We start from the raw sequence: 13,818 nt of genomic DNA, 5'->3' as shown, positions 1-13,818 counted from the left end.
TAAAAGAAAAACAAAAAAAGAATTAATACTGGAGGAAAATAAAGTGGGAAATCACCGACGGGAGGGGGGTGGAGAAGAAAAGAAGTGGGGTGGGAGTGAAGGCACGTCGTACTGAACGATGAAATTCACTGCGCGGGAGGCAATCGCATATCTGCAGCGGTTTGTGGAGGGGGAGAGCGACCAGAGATTTTACGTGGCTTCAGAGCCCAGCCCGGCCGCCAATGCGCGGGCCCTCTCTTTCATGGAGTCCTGCTGGAACTCGGCGGTGCAAAAAACAAGAGAGGCCACTTCGACAACGTCAGACAGAGCTCCTTCAGCCAGCAAGCATGCAAATAACAAGAGCGGCGGTGCGGTTGGATCCGCACCCGTGGAGCGCCCTCAATCTTCTTTAGACAATTTACGAGAAAGAGCTTCAGTTGTGTTTCACGACATTCCACCAGTTGCGGCTCAAACAACGAGTTTAAAGAGCCCAGACGATGCTGGCGGGTTTTTCTCTACAGCGGTTGTGCCTGCAGAACAGGGCACGAGCGGAAGAATTGGCCGCAACGGTATCGCATGGGTCGTTTTGTGAGTGGCTCCAACATGCCTTTGCCCTGTCTTTTGCACTCCTTCTATTTTGTAGCTTGCTTCTATATACATGTGCTTTCTTTTTTATTTGTGTTCCTTTTAACGTCATCCAAATAATACTTGAGGCCTTTTGCTGAAGGGACTCGTGTGTCGCATTATCTCTTTTATTTTATTTTTCTTTTGCCTCATCTATTACATTCTTTTGAGCTTATTATTATTTTTCTTTTTTTTTCGTTTGGATTTGTTGGAACTCGCGTAAGCGTTGCTCAGGATGCCGAAGGAGACACGCACGGTTCCAATGGGTGTCATCACCGCGGAGCCGATACACGCGACCTCAAAGAAGTTGAAGTTTGCCACGCGGGTTTCTACGTTGGGGAAACCGGCGGCCCGCAAGGCGTCGAAAAAGAGTGCGATGGTGGGACTCAAGACGGGCGGCAGTCAGAGTGGCATGGTGTTCAACAAGGGCTTCGGGCAGCACATTCTGAAGAATCCGCTTGTTATTGCTGCTATTGTCGAGAAGGCGGCGATTAAGCCCACCGATGTGGTGCTGGAGATCGGCCCGGGCACGGGGAATCTCACCGAGAAGTTGCTGCAGGCGTCTAAGAAGGTGATCGCGTTCGAGGTGGATTCGCGTATGGTGGCAGAGCTCAACAAACGCTTTCAAAACACCCCCTTGGCGTCGAAGTTGCAGGTGATTCGGGGAAACTGTCTCGACCACGAGTTTCCCTACTTTGACAAGTGCGTGGCAAATGTGCCGTATGCCATTTCCTCCGCCCTTGTCTTCAAGCTGCTGAGGAAACCGACGTTTAAGTGTGCCGTGCTGATGTTTCAGCGGGAGTTTGCCCTTCGTGTGTGTGCACAGCCTGGCGCTGAGGCGTACTGCCGTCTCTCCGTCAACTCCCAGCTGTTGGCCCGCTGCAGCCACCTGATGAAGATCAGCAAGAATAGCTTTAACCCCCCGCCTAAGGTGGAGTCCAGCGTGATTCGTCTCGACCCAAAACACCCCGCGCCGGACGTGGATTTTGAGGAGTGGGATGGACTCGTCAAGTTTATTTTCAATAGGAAGAACAAGAAGGTGTCGTCCATCTTCCGCACCAAAAATGCCGTTCAAACCCTTTACGAGAAGTACTGCAGTTACCAGAAGATGGAGGGAAAAACAAGTGTCAAGAGCCTTGCTGAATTCAAGGAGCATTTAGAGACCGTGATGCAGGATCCTGTGTTTGAGAGCCGAGCGCGGCTTCTGGACCAGGATAGCATTACAAAACTCCTTTGCCACTTTACGGAAAATGGCATTCACTTTGTTTAGAGAAGGAAAAAGAAGGAACGGAGGAAAAATCGATGTTCCCATTGGAGTAGCTTTTAATCATTTTCGTTCAAACACCTGATGGGGGGTGCTCCCTACTAACGTTCAACGTGGGAAGGGAACCGAAAGGAGGTTGTAAAGAACACACACACACACACACATATATATATATATAGACATTGTGACATGTGTGTTGGGGAAAAAAAAAAGAAATATAAACACGTGTAATACCTGTGTTTTGGGCTTTAGTTGATGCGGAGAAGTATCCTTCTGAAAGGGAGTTGGCTACTGCTGATATTGTAAGTAATTTGGAAAATATCATGAAACCAAATTTCTTCTCACTCCGTTACATTTTGTGTTTCTGTCTGTGTTTCTCCAAAAGTGAGAATGCTTGCTTTTTTTTTCTTCTTCTTCCTTTTCTATCTTTTTGGAGTGTGGGTGTGGTGGTGGGAGAAGTGAAGCGGCATATATATCCAGGTGTAGATATATCTATCTATCTATATATATTTTGTATGCTGCGTCGTGGGTGGGTTGCTCCTGTTGTGGGGCAACGCTTTTCTCCGTTGCGGCTGCAGAATCGCAGGTTTGGGGATAAAATTGTGGTGGGGTCGTGCGCCGCACTTTCCACAAGTGTGACTATTCTTGGCATCTTTCACCTCATTGTGACGCCCGTGAGTCCGGCGATTGCCGCTGCGACTCTTTCAGCGGCAGCGGTGAGCGGGGCACTTGTTGTCTTTGAGGGCGGAAAGAACGAGGGTGGCACGACCTTTGGTGCCGTCATTGGCGTATTTTTCGGTGCGATGGGAGGCTACTACGCCAAGTCCTCCAAGGAACCGTGGCGGAAGTGATACAGCTGGCGAGTTCTTTTTTTTTTCTTTTTTTTCTGCGTGTGTGTAATTCCCTGCAGCGAAGAAGGATGGATAGGGGAGAACTATAAGAGCGTTTCATTAAGAGGGAGAAAGCCCCGCTAGTACTTAACTGCGCCGTTGCCGGTGCCTACTCCTGTGTGTTCTTCTATTTATTTATGGATTGCCATTGCTCAAAAACATAAGAATGCACACATGTGGCGGTACCTCGATGCATTTAAATGTGCTTTTGCGTTTGTCTCTCGTCCTACTTTTTTTTTCTTTGATTTACCTTTGCTCCGCTGGGTTTATTTTATCAAACTCAATTGTTTCTTTTCAGTCACAATACACACGCTTATCACCACTGCTGCCATACTGCAGTGTGGAGAAATGCTGCGGCTTAGTTGCCTGCGCAAGACGGCGCTGCCGACAATAATCAATAAAGTTTGTCGCACTCCGGCGTATCTGCGACACGCACCGCCCGGCGTGTACGTTACTTGTGACTTTGAGAAAAGTGCGCGACACACGACGCTTCTCGTGGACGCATCGGTTGAAGGAGAACCCCCTATGACGAATGGCGCCTACTTACTTTCCTCTACAGGGGGCGATGACCTTGCATTTCAGCAGGCACATAGCGTGCTTGTTGGCTTACCTTTTGCACAGGATGCATCGCAGGCGTCACGCTTCCTGGACACTGTGCTGCGTCCAGCGCTAGCACGCAATGGCATGTCGATTCCGTTTGATGGCATACATACAATAATCCTACTGGAGCTGCACCCCTTTGCCGCGCACGCCGTACAGGAGATAGTCTCTCGCTTGCCGCAGGTAAAGGTGGCCTGCAGTCCATTGATGGCTGCATTTCTATCTGACGCTGATTTTTTTTCGGGCATGCGAAAGTCTTTGTGTGAGAACGACGCACATCTTCCTGCAAAGTCGATCACATTTGCTGGTGTGCCGCAGTCAAATCTTTCCCTGCTCGAGGATGGCTCCGCGGTCCCGGTCTTCGGCGAATGTCGCCATCTTCTCGTGGCGACAGGCGACCTTTCCGATGCGCGAGAGAGGTGGCGGCGGGAGCGAAGAAACAAGCTGAAGCATTTTGAATCGTACGCCCTCTTCCTGTACGATTCGTCCTTTTATGCGATGCTTGCCCCCCCTTCTGCCGGTGCGCACTTTGATTGGCTGCCTTTTGTCGTCCACGAGGCGGACGCCGCCGCGCTTCTGCCGTTGCCGGACTTCCTTTCTCTGCAGAAGTCGACCGGATCTTCCCTGTTGGAGGTCTGGAGACTCCGTGAGCACGCGCACCGGGTGATAACCGCGCTGGAGAAGTTCCCGGAGACGCAACGCGTGCTGACTGCATGCTACGGCGAGGTTTCTGGCGGCGCCGACGGTTACGTGGAGCGGCTGGAGCAAACAGTCCGGAAGTTGGAGGAGTTACGAAGTCGTCTCGGCCGCCGTTTGGCTACTGACACCGCGCGGGACGTGGCGAAGTGGAGTGTCGTCATGGAGGAAAAGATTTTGAAGGAAATTGTTTTCACCAAAAAGGCGGAGAAGAAGACGTCGGAGGAGGTGCTTTTGGAGTACAAGCAGTGGGCAAGCGCCTCGCACCTTGGACGACTCTCACGCTCACTCGCTCTAGCGGGCGCAACACTTCCCCCCGACATCCCATCGGAACCGGCCCAAGAGGCATCGCCATCGCCATCGCCATCGTCATCGTCGAGCAAAGACACAGAGGGGGCGGCCGGCGTGCAGCTGCTAAAAAGCCACTTTGAGAGGCGAGGGATGGCGTCGCTCACGCCCGTCCTGGAGCGGGAGGAGATTGATGTCGTGGTGTTTTTGGCAATGGGCCAAGATGACTTTAAGAAGGTGTTTAAGGCCACGTTTGGTGTGGCCAAGAAGATGGAGCTGCTTCAGCAGGAACTCCGGTCTTCACATTAATGCAAGACATTGGGAAAAGGAGGAATAAAACAAACACTCCGGATATAAGAATGATTTCTTTTTCCCCCCACGCACACACACACACACACACACACAAGGGAAATGCCGGTGTTTTTGTTTTTATTTTTTATTTTTTGTCCGGGGAAACAAATTGGCAAAGAAATCAACATAAGTGTTTCTTGTGCTTCTGTGTGTGTGTGTGTGTGTGAGGGGGAGGGGGGGATATTTCTGGTGTTTCACGTGCACTTCTGGAGAACCCCTTTCAATTTTCTTTATCTCGCACCAAAGGCAGGTAGTTTGATTTTGATGAAGCGCGCCAGGAGCCCCTCACCGCAGGCGTTAAGAAACAAGATCTTGCCGGCCTCTTTATTTGCTGAGTGGAAGCTGATTCATGGTTCCGTGTTGGCGTTGCCGCCGTCAGCCGACGTGGTGCGACGCTCACTGGTTGGCATTCCTGGAAAGAGTCTGCGCCTCAAAGTGGCCGCCTTTGACTTGGATGACACACTCATCGTGCCGCGGAGCGGGGCGGTCTTTCCTCGTGATGACCCCAGTGACTGGAAGTGGCTGCTGCCGGTGGTGCCGCAGTACTTACGACTGCTGTACGACGAGGGCTTCATGGTTGTCATCTTGAGCAATCAGTCCGGGATTGGGGAAAAGGGGTGGAATGTGAAGAAGGCAGAAAGCATCAAGCGGAAGATTGTTGCTATGAGCGAGGCTCTTCAGATGCCACTGACCGCCTTCCTTTCCACAAAGGAGGATGTCTGGCGGAAACCAAACGTGGGAATGTGGAGACTTCTTGAGGAACACGCGAGTGCCGTCGCGGCGGCAAAAATTGTTGTTGCCGGCGATCCTTCCGGGCACGTCTTTTACGTTGGGGACGCCGCTGGGCGGAAGACCGCCACGTTGGCAGGGCGGAAGAAGGACTTCAGTTGCTCCGATCGCAAGTTTGCCCTCAATATTGATGTCCCGTTTCTCACGCCCGAGCAGTTTTATCACTGCCCGAAGGCGGAGCTGTTTTGCAGTGATGGTCACAGTACCCAAAGGGGAGTGGAGAAATTTATCTCCAAGCGACTCTTGGCGGCGGCTGATGCACCGTGCGAGGTGGACTGGGACGGATTGGGTCCCGGTGAACTTCAAAGCCTGCAGTCATCGTACGATAACCTCACGATCAACTGCATTAACGCGGATGGGAAAAGATGTACGTTGCAGACAAGTTCACCGGCGGCTTTTCATCGGACGGCTCAGGAAATGGTGATATTTGTGGGATACCCTGGGTGCGGCAAAACAACGTTTTTTAACCGCTTTTTGAAGCCGGCCGGCTATGTACACATCAATCGGGATATCCTCAAGAAGAAGGAGAAGTGCCTGTCGGAGGCTGAAAAGTGGTGGAATTCCGGCAAAAGTATTGTTGTCGATAACACGAACCCGTCGCATAGTGACTGCATGCCTTTTATCACCATGGTGAGGCAATCTCGTCCTGGCATCACCCCATTACCGGTGCGTGTGTTTGTGTTTCAGGCATCGAAGGGGTTGTCGATGCATATGTCGAATGTGCGTGCCCGACTTGGTCTTTCACCGCGAATCAGCCGGATTGCTTACAACGTGTTTCAGTCAAAACATGAAGTCTGGTCGTCAACATCTGTGAAGACGGCGAATGTTGGGGAAGTGCTTGAGATTCCACCAGTGGCATGCTTTGAGGGCCTCCAAGAGGGCATAAGAAGGGAGTTTTTTTTGCTGTCGTGAGGGACACCCTGATTGCAAAATATTGGAGTTCCTTATTCCCTTTATTCTTCCCAAAGTAAACATGCACAGAAGCAAATTATTTATTTCTTGTGTTCTTTTTATCTTTTTGAATCTTCTTTTTTTTTTTTTTTTGGGCACGGTTGTGCTGATGCCATCCGTATTTTTATTTTTATTCTTAATTCCTTCATTGGAACTCGTTGAAGGAGCGAGAGGGGAAAAAGAAAGAAAGAAAGAAAAAAAACAGTGATCAAAGAAAGGATTAAACAACAATAACAGCAAAAAGGACACAAAACAAAACAAAAGACAAAACTAATAAGGAGGAGGGAAATGTCACTCAAGGTTGGTTACATTGGGCTCGGCCTTATGGGGAAATCGATGGCTGCCAACATTCTCAAGGCCGGATTCCCTCTGGTGGTGTTTAACCGCACCACCTCAAAAATGGAGGAGTTGGTGCAGCAGGGCGCACAGGCGGCCGTGTCTCCAGCGGACCTTGCGTCCAAGGTGGACATTGTCCTAACGAACGTCTCCGACTCCCAAGATGTGCTCGATGTGGTTTTTGGAAAGGAAGGCGTCTACTCGGGCATTTCCCCTGGAGCCATTTTTATTGACAACAGCACGATCAAGGCGTCAACCGCCAGGGAGATAGCGGAGCGCATGTGGAAAGACAAGAAGGTGCGTTGCCTTGACGCACCCGTTTCGGGTGGTGATATCGGTGCCAAGAACGGCACTCTTACCATCATGGTGGGTGGCGATGAAGAGGCAATGAAGAAGGCCTTGCCTGTGCTGCGTGCGATGGGCAAAACGATCACATACATTGGTGAGAGTGGAGCCGGTCAAGTGTGCAAGGCTGTCAACCAGATTATGGTGGCGGCGCAGATGGTGGCCATGGGCGAAATGCTCGTTTTGGCGAAGAAGTGCAATGTGGACGCCGAAAGAGTGATTGAGGCTGTGAAAGGCGGTGCCGCGCAGTGCTGGACACTTGATGTGAAGCCACAGCGCCTCTTTGCTGGCAATCGCGAGCCCGGCTTTAAGGCCGCCCTTCAGAACAAGGACCTCAGCATTGTGATGGACACCGCCAGGGAGTTTGGGGCTCTTTTACCGAGCACCGCCATCAACGCGCAGCTGTTTCAGTCGATGGTGCAGAATGGTGAGGGCGACAAAGACAACTCGGCGGTGGTCGGTGTGCTGGAATGCCTGGCAAACTGCCGCATCACGGAAACGAATAACGCAAACTAAAGACGATTTTTTTTTCCTTTTTCCTTTTTTTTTTACTTTGAATTGTTTACCCCCTTCTTATTTTCTTTCTTCTCTTTTTTTTTTTTTTTTTTCGTTTCCTGTTTTTTTTTTTTTTTTTTTGGTGGGCGAGTTTTCATTGGTGGGTTTGCATGTGCTCGAATGTTGTGGCACACGCGTTTTTGCTCCATTGAGGCGAGAGAATATTTTTGCTGACGGACCCGAAACGTCTCCGCGGTGCAAGTGCTGCTTCATCATGCATAATTTCTTCTTGTCCTTTTTTTGTTTTGAGTGTAAGTACACACATATAAATAAATAAAAACATGTATTTATATATGCACGCATTTGCACTTGCTGTAGTAAATTCGGCGAGGTGATAGGTGATATCCACGTTTATTTTTGACGAGGAGCCAATTTCTTGGTTGCGAGGACTTTTTCAAGAGGAGTCTTGCGATACGGCGCGGAAGGAATTGCGGCAAGCCGCCGGACTTTTTTTTTTCGAGGATTGCCACTTTGATGTGAGAAAATGCATCGGTGACTTGCCTGAGGGGTGCGTAGCGGCTGCTGCGCATCTCCAGTCATTGGCTCATGCAGTTGTCGTGCCGGCACAATTTTTGGTTTTGACGGATTTCTATTTTTTTATTTTATTTGGCGAGGAAGACAGAATGGGGCTTGAAATAATTTGGCCCGAGCCGGACAATTACGTGCCTTTGGAGGTGAAATGCAGTGAGGGTTTCTGGTGGAGGCACTTTGACACAAATTTGAGTCTTTCTCATTGCGGAATTGGGCTTGAAGTTTTCACTGGTTCGGGTGTGGGCGGCACCCCTTTTGACTTCCTCATTTCCATTTTTTTTTTTTTTTACTCTTCTTGCTGCCCTTCTACATTTTGAAGCCAAAGGGGGGGAGGAGTTAAAGAGTGTTGTTTTTGTTGTCGTGTTTTTTTGGCGTCGGTGGCGGCAAAGATGGACGCAGGGACGCGGGGTTGGTTTCAAGAGGCGCTCGATGCCAGCGAGTGCGCCTCCGTGAAACGTCTTTTTCTGGATAGACGGACACTTGAGCAGGACGAGGGCAGCGAGTTCCCGCGTCTCCTGTGGATTTGCCGCATCATTGCTGCGGACCACCGTGTACTGTGGGAGCACCTTTCTTCTTCATTTATGGAGGATTTTAAACAGCCCGTGGATCCCTGGAACGAGCAGTTGGCGGTGAAGCTGCTGCGATTGCGGATTGATGTCATGAGTGACGCCGTGGCCGCGTCTCGGTTGCGTGAGGAGCTTGACGAGCATCTGACCACCACACTGAAACCAGCCACTGCAACACCACATGTCGGCTCGCAAATTGTGGCGAAGGGAGCCGACATGTATTCTTATGTCGTGTGCCCCGCCACACCCGGCGTGGAGGGTTCACTGGTTTGCAACGCTCCACTACCGGCGTTTGGTGATCTTTTGCGCGTACCTCGCGAAAGAATGTTTTTTATCGATACAGTTGTGCAATACTGTGACTTGGGGCGAGTTGTCCATGCATCTGGCGAACTGTCGAGCATGATTTCTGGCGATGAACCACTTCTAGTTCTTTCGCTTATCTATGAACGGTATGTGGCGGAAACATCGCACTGGAATGAACTGCTGCTCTCGTGCCCCGGCGGGTACCCCAATGTCCCAAGTTTCTGGGATTGGGAAGATCTTGCAGAGCTGGAGGGCCTTGACGTGCTAGATGACGTGCTAGCTAAGAAGGCACAGTTGGCGCAGTTTCAGACAGAGACAATGGCGGTCTTGCCTTTCATCCACGAGGCTCTTGCGGGAGGCTGCAGGTTTGGAAAGGATGAATTTCTTGAATGCTTCTCTATTGAGGCGATGATGTGGGCCCGTGCAACGTTTGACTCTCGCGCCTTTAATTTAAATGTGGATGGACGCGTCGTAATTGCTTTGGTGCCCGTCGCAGACATGATTAACCATCACAACCGCAGTGATGTGTTGGTGCGAAAGGTGGAACCCAACGGGGGGGATTTTGTAATGCAGATAGGGGCAAGTTTGACCGCCCAGGATATTGGTCGGGAAATATGGATGAGTTATGGTCCGCTGCAGAACTGGGAGCTGTTGCAGTTTTACGGGTTCGTATTGGAGGGAAATGAACACGACAGATTGCCGTTTCCCTTTGATTTTCCGGAAGGTGTTGTTGGTGATGAGTGGGACGGACGGCGGGCCGCACTAGTGGCGACGTATGGCCTGCACCTTGCGGGTCGCTGCTGGATATGTCATGACGGCCGCCCACCGCCTGCACTTGTGGCCCTTTTGCGCGTGCATTTGGCGGAGGCGGAGGAATTTGACACGATGGAGCGCAAAGGTCCATTTGCGAGTTTGGGCGCCGGGACGGAGGCGCGGGTTGTTGCCACGATAGCCGATACCATCCGGTGCATTCTCGACCTCTTCAGCACCTCGTTGGAGGAGGATGAACGGCTGCTGGAGAACGGCAGCGGCCCCGTGGCGACACATTCCGGGGACGACGGCAACACCCAGCCGCTTTCGTGCAACAAGCGGTTGGCCATTCTTCTTCGCATGGGAATGAAGCGTATTGCCCATCGCTCGCTGGAGTGGTGCAGCGCCGCCGCAACCGCCATTGTTGCGCGGACGGAGGCTGCAGCCGGGAGTGCCCTCAACGAGTAAAAAAAAAATAACAGCAAACAAAAGGCATGAATAAATCCACAACAAACAAACAGGGTCTGCGCTCCAATGGATTTTGCGGCTTTACCGCCTTTCTTTTTTGTGCTTGTGCTTGCCGTTTGTGATTACAATTTCTCTCCTTCTTTTTGTAATTGTCTCAGGACCAACCGGAAGGAAACGAAGGAGGATAAAATCTGTACCCAGTTTAACGTGTAGAAATGATGGACGTAAACCTCTCATACGGCGATCTTGGAACCCAACCGCTTGCGTCGGTAGTGAAAAATCCTGCGCTCGTTCGCTCGCTCAACTTGTCTGGTAACAACATTGACAAGGAGCTGAGCATTGAGATAGCTAACACGTACATTAGCTGCATGGTGAACTTGGAGGAGCTCGATCTCAAAGACAATAAAATAGGCCCCCAAGGCGCAAAGCATCTTTGCGACACCCTCTTGAAGCACTGTCCCGAGTTGAAGTATCTCGACCTCAATGAAAATGGCATTCTTGACGAGTCACTTCTGTATGTGGCTTATTTACTACAAGAGAAACGCATGGAATCGCTTTTCTTGGTATCGAACCACCTGACCCAACGGGGCATGCCTACTCTTTGCGACGGCATTCTTTCGAGCCGACATATTCGAGAACTGACATTAGCATTCAATGTTCTTGGTGACGGAGGCGCCTCCGTGGTCGCCAAAGCCTTGAGGGGGCACCCTTCACTGCGCTCACTAGATATCAGCGATAACCGCATTGGTGATGCGGGGGCGGTAGACGTGGCTGCGCATCTTATTCTGCCACGCGAATCGCGTCTGGAGTCGTTGAACCTCTCCGTCAATTGTATCCGTGACGTGGGCTTTTCTGCCATTTCTGAGGCGGTGAGAAACACGCAGAGCAGGCGGTTGATTCACTTGGACCTTGGAGGCAACCACGAGGTTGGATCCGATGGGCGAGGCGCGTTGATTAAATGCGTGGAATCGATGAGACACCTTCAGTCTCTGGACCTGTGCTCCTGTGGGCTTTCCGACGAAGAGGGGTGGGGACTTGTGGGAGCCGTTTCCTCACGCAACTGCGGAATTACGGCAATTGAATGGTTCAACAATCCGAAAATGCGGCCCGAGACCGAGAAGGCGCTTTACGAGGCACTGAAAGCAAAGAGGGCTGCTGCGCGGGATGCAGAACAACATTGGCGTCAGTTGAAGATTCTTTCGAGCGTTTTGTTGGGTGCCACTTTGCTGACGGGCCTCACCGTTGCGTTTCATCAGAGACGCCATCGATAAGACTCCTCCAAGACTCGTGCCGTGTTTGGGAATTTCACGATAGTTTTTCTTTTCTTTTCTTTTTTTTTCTTTATTTTTAATTTTTTTTTTTTTTGGTGTCCCACAAGCAAACACACACACACATACACACACGTAAAATATAAATGTACATAAATAAATATGTTGTTGAATTATTTGTCGGACGAGAGGCGGGCGGGGATTTGTAGAAAACAACAACAACAACAACATGTATTTGTCAATATCTCTCTTTGGGCATTTCTCTTATTCGTTTCCTTTTTTTTATTTTTGCAGGCTTTGGAAGCGTCTTGATTCCTTCTTTGCCACCCAGCCCCACAGTAACCCTTGCAGCGTCACACCACCATTATTGTGAATTCCATGGCAAACCCACACGAGCAGCGGGAGGACCCCTTCAGGGAGAAGATGTTTGACTCTCCCCGCGCAACTACCGTGCCGCAGGCAGATGTAGCAGGACAGACCATGATCACTCCTTTTGCCGAACCACAAACAACGTACACCACTTCAGAGCAGCCGGAACGATTTGGACAGCCACAGGGTCACACGACCTCTAATCAGATGTTCAACCTGCAACAGCCTTTCTACGAGAGCCCCAAATCCCCTGGTTTATCAGGACCGTTACCTCCACAGCCTCCATTATCGCTCACCATGGAAAAATTTGTGCCAGGGACGGGGGAACAGACACAAGAGCAGCGACAGGAACAGCCGACGTCAAACTCCAGGTTTTGGACTATTGAATTTTACCAGCGCTTCTTTGATGTTGACACCCGTCTCGTACTCCTTCGAATGAGTAACGTCTTGGCGCCTGTCAATGCGCCAGACTTTTTGATGCACCGTGAATGGCGCAACGACGCCTTACAAACCCCCTCATATGAATTCCAAGAGGCAGGTGTTACGTTGTCGCAAAAACCCGACTTGTACGGTCCCTTCTGGATCTGCACCACCCTGTGGATGGCATTGGGTGTTGTCAGCAACGTTATGAGTAGAATTGCGTTTGGGCATCAGTCCTCTGATGACAAGAAGAAATGGGAGTATGATTTCACGATGGCATCCATTGCCTCTGTCGTTATCTACAGCTACTGCTTTGGACTGGGCTGTGTTGTGTGGGGAGTGATGAAATACAAGGAGCTACCGGTGACATTGCTGGAAACGTTGTGTCTCTACGGGTATAGCATGTTTTTATTTCTGCCTGTGACGATTCTCTGCGCGATTCCGGTGTCTGCACTCCAGTGGGTTATTGTGATGGTGGGCGGGGCGTGGTCAACGGCATTTTTGCTTATTAACTTTTGGCGTCTTTGGGAGGCGACGCTGAATCGCGTGTGGTTTTTGGGCATCGTGGCGGTCGTCAGTGTGTTCCATATGCTGCTGACGATGTCTTTCAAGTTTTACTTTCTGAATTACAAATTTTAGCTGGAAATGACGCCAAGCAAAGAAGAGGAAAGGAATTAAAAAAAAAAAACAAAACAAAAAAAAAAAAAAAGAGAAGAAAAACGAGAAGAAAAATGGTCTAGAAGTTTCCTCTTTTTTTCTTTTTCCTTTTTTTTTTTCTTTGTTGTTGTTGTTGTTGGTATGATGCCTCGTGGAAGAAAAACAACCAACAAAGAAACAACCCTTTGACCCATTGTGTGGAAAAACCACCTTTATATATAAATATACGTATGTGCATACAACATGTTTCCCTTTGGTTGGCTGGTTTACTTTCTTTTGCGGTGCTTCCTCGTTGTACCTTTTTTTTCTCTTTTTTTTTTTTTTTTTTTTTTTAGGGTTTAGGATTGCAATTTCCTTTTTTATTTTTCCGTTTTTGCTGGTCTTTTTTTTTTCATTGTTTTTTTTTTTTTTTTTTTTTTTTTTTTTGTGATCCTTTATACGAATGCGCCCGGTGGTTGTGATTTTGCTTCACGAGCCAAGTGACACCCCTGCCTACATGGAGGTGTACCTGACCAAGCGTGGAATTGACTACGTCACCTACGAGTTTTGGAAGGACGAAATGGCAAACCTGGTTCCAGCCTCCGTCAAGAACTGCATCCGTTGTGTCAAGAGGGACGGCGAGGCGTGCCGCTTCACTCCTGTCTCCGAGACGTCCGTGGAGGGGGAATATTGTTGCATTCGCGGCGTTGCCAGTTTTGGCGGCTCGATGAGTGTCAACGACGAACTTCCACACTACGCACCAATTCTCAGCTTAATGCGCTCATGCATTGAGACACGTACCCCTGTTATTGGTCACTGCCTGGGAGGCCAACTCCTGT

The 13,818-nt window shown here is 50.0% G+C and overlaps 10 protein-coding genes across 10 annotated transcripts, besides 11 other annotated features; all 10 read left to right on the top strand.

The window, feature by feature from the left end:
* Positions 1-13,818: part of a sequence feature (heterozygous, non-Esmeraldo-like haplotype) that runs on past the window's edge.
* Tc00.1047053507017.80 (uncharacterized protein) lies at positions 119-571 on the top strand (the record flags this gene model as incomplete). Its single annotated transcript, XM_807994.1, has 1 exon — positions 119-571. The coding sequence occupies one exon, from the start codon at positions 119-121 to the stop codon at positions 569-571; it is 453 nt and encodes a 150-aa protein (XP_813087.1).
* Positions 839-1,873, top strand: Tc00.1047053507017.70 (ribosomal RNA adenine dimethylase family protein, putative; the record flags this gene model as incomplete). Its single annotated transcript, XM_807993.1, has 1 exon — positions 839-1,873. The coding sequence occupies one exon, from the start codon at positions 839-841 to the stop codon at positions 1,871-1,873; it is 1,035 nt and encodes a 344-aa protein (XP_813086.1).
* Positions 2,013-2,049: a microsatellite.
* Positions 2,191-2,718, top strand: Tc00.1047053507017.64 (hypothetical protein, conserved; the record flags this gene model as incomplete). The annotated part of the gene is made up of 1 exon (XM_808003.1): positions 2,191-2,718. The coding sequence occupies one exon, from the start codon at positions 2,191-2,193 to the stop codon at positions 2,716-2,718; it is 528 nt and encodes a 175-aa protein (XP_813096.1).
* Positions 2,932-4,650, top strand: Tc00.1047053507017.60 (hypothetical protein, conserved; the record flags this gene model as incomplete). The annotated part of the gene is made up of 1 exon (XM_807992.1): positions 2,932-4,650. One exon carries the CDS (start codon positions 2,932-2,934, stop codon positions 4,648-4,650), a length of 1,719 nt encoding a protein of 572 aa, XP_813085.1.
* Positions 4,719-4,746: a microsatellite.
* Positions 4,839-4,858: a microsatellite.
* On the top strand, positions 4,957-6,393 carry Tc00.1047053507017.50 (polynucleotide kinase 3'-phosphatase, putative; the record flags this gene model as incomplete). Its single annotated transcript, XM_807991.1, has 1 exon — positions 4,957-6,393. One exon carries the CDS (start codon positions 4,957-4,959, stop codon positions 6,391-6,393), a length of 1,437 nt encoding a protein of 478 aa, XP_813084.1.
* Positions 6,470-6,525: a sequence feature (A-rich).
* Positions 6,611-6,633: a microsatellite.
* Positions 6,721-7,629, top strand: Tc00.1047053507017.40 (2-hydroxy-3-oxopropionate reductase, putative; the record flags this gene model as incomplete). Its single annotated transcript, XM_807990.1, has 1 exon — positions 6,721-7,629. The coding sequence occupies one exon, from the start codon at positions 6,721-6,723 to the stop codon at positions 7,627-7,629; it is 909 nt and encodes a 302-aa protein (XP_813083.1).
* Positions 7,636-7,749: a sequence feature (A-rich).
* Tc00.1047053507017.30 (hypothetical protein, conserved) lies at positions 8,589-10,286 on the top strand (the record flags this gene model as incomplete). The annotated part of the gene is made up of 1 exon (XM_807989.1): positions 8,589-10,286. One exon carries the CDS (start codon positions 8,589-8,591, stop codon positions 10,284-10,286), a length of 1,698 nt encoding a protein of 565 aa, XP_813082.1.
* On the top strand, positions 10,502-11,557 carry Tc00.1047053507017.20 (leucine-rich repeat protein, putative; the record flags this gene model as incomplete). Its single annotated transcript, XM_807988.1, has 1 exon — positions 10,502-11,557. One exon carries the CDS (start codon positions 10,502-10,504, stop codon positions 11,555-11,557), a length of 1,056 nt encoding a protein of 351 aa, XP_813081.1.
* Positions 11,601-11,651: a microsatellite.
* Positions 11,933-12,982, top strand: Tc00.1047053507017.10 (hypothetical protein, conserved; the record flags this gene model as incomplete). Its single annotated transcript, XM_807987.1, has 1 exon — positions 11,933-12,982. The coding sequence occupies one exon, from the start codon at positions 11,933-11,935 to the stop codon at positions 12,980-12,982; it is 1,050 nt and encodes a 349-aa protein (XP_813080.1).
* Positions 13,020-13,075: a sequence feature (T-rich).
* Positions 13,094-13,123: a microsatellite.
* Positions 13,300-13,426: a sequence feature (A-rich).
* On the top strand, positions 13,443-13,818 carry Tc00.1047053507017.4 (hypothetical protein, conserved; the record flags this gene model as incomplete). The annotated part of the gene is made up of 1 exon (XM_808006.1): positions 13,443-13,818. A coding segment is annotated over one exon (376 nt), but the record flags the coding sequence as incomplete, so codon positions are not given.

Source organism: Trypanosoma cruzi, genomic scaffold (assembly GCF_000209065.1).
Source record: "Trypanosoma cruzi strain CL Brener 1047053517131 genomic scaffold, whole genome shotgun sequence".
In the NCBI taxonomy this organism is placed as follows: Eukaryota; Euglenozoa; class Kinetoplastea; order Trypanosomatida; family Trypanosomatidae; genus Trypanosoma; species Trypanosoma cruzi.
Note: the sequence above shows the minus strand (reverse complement) of the source record. Positions and strands in the feature narration are given on the sequence as shown.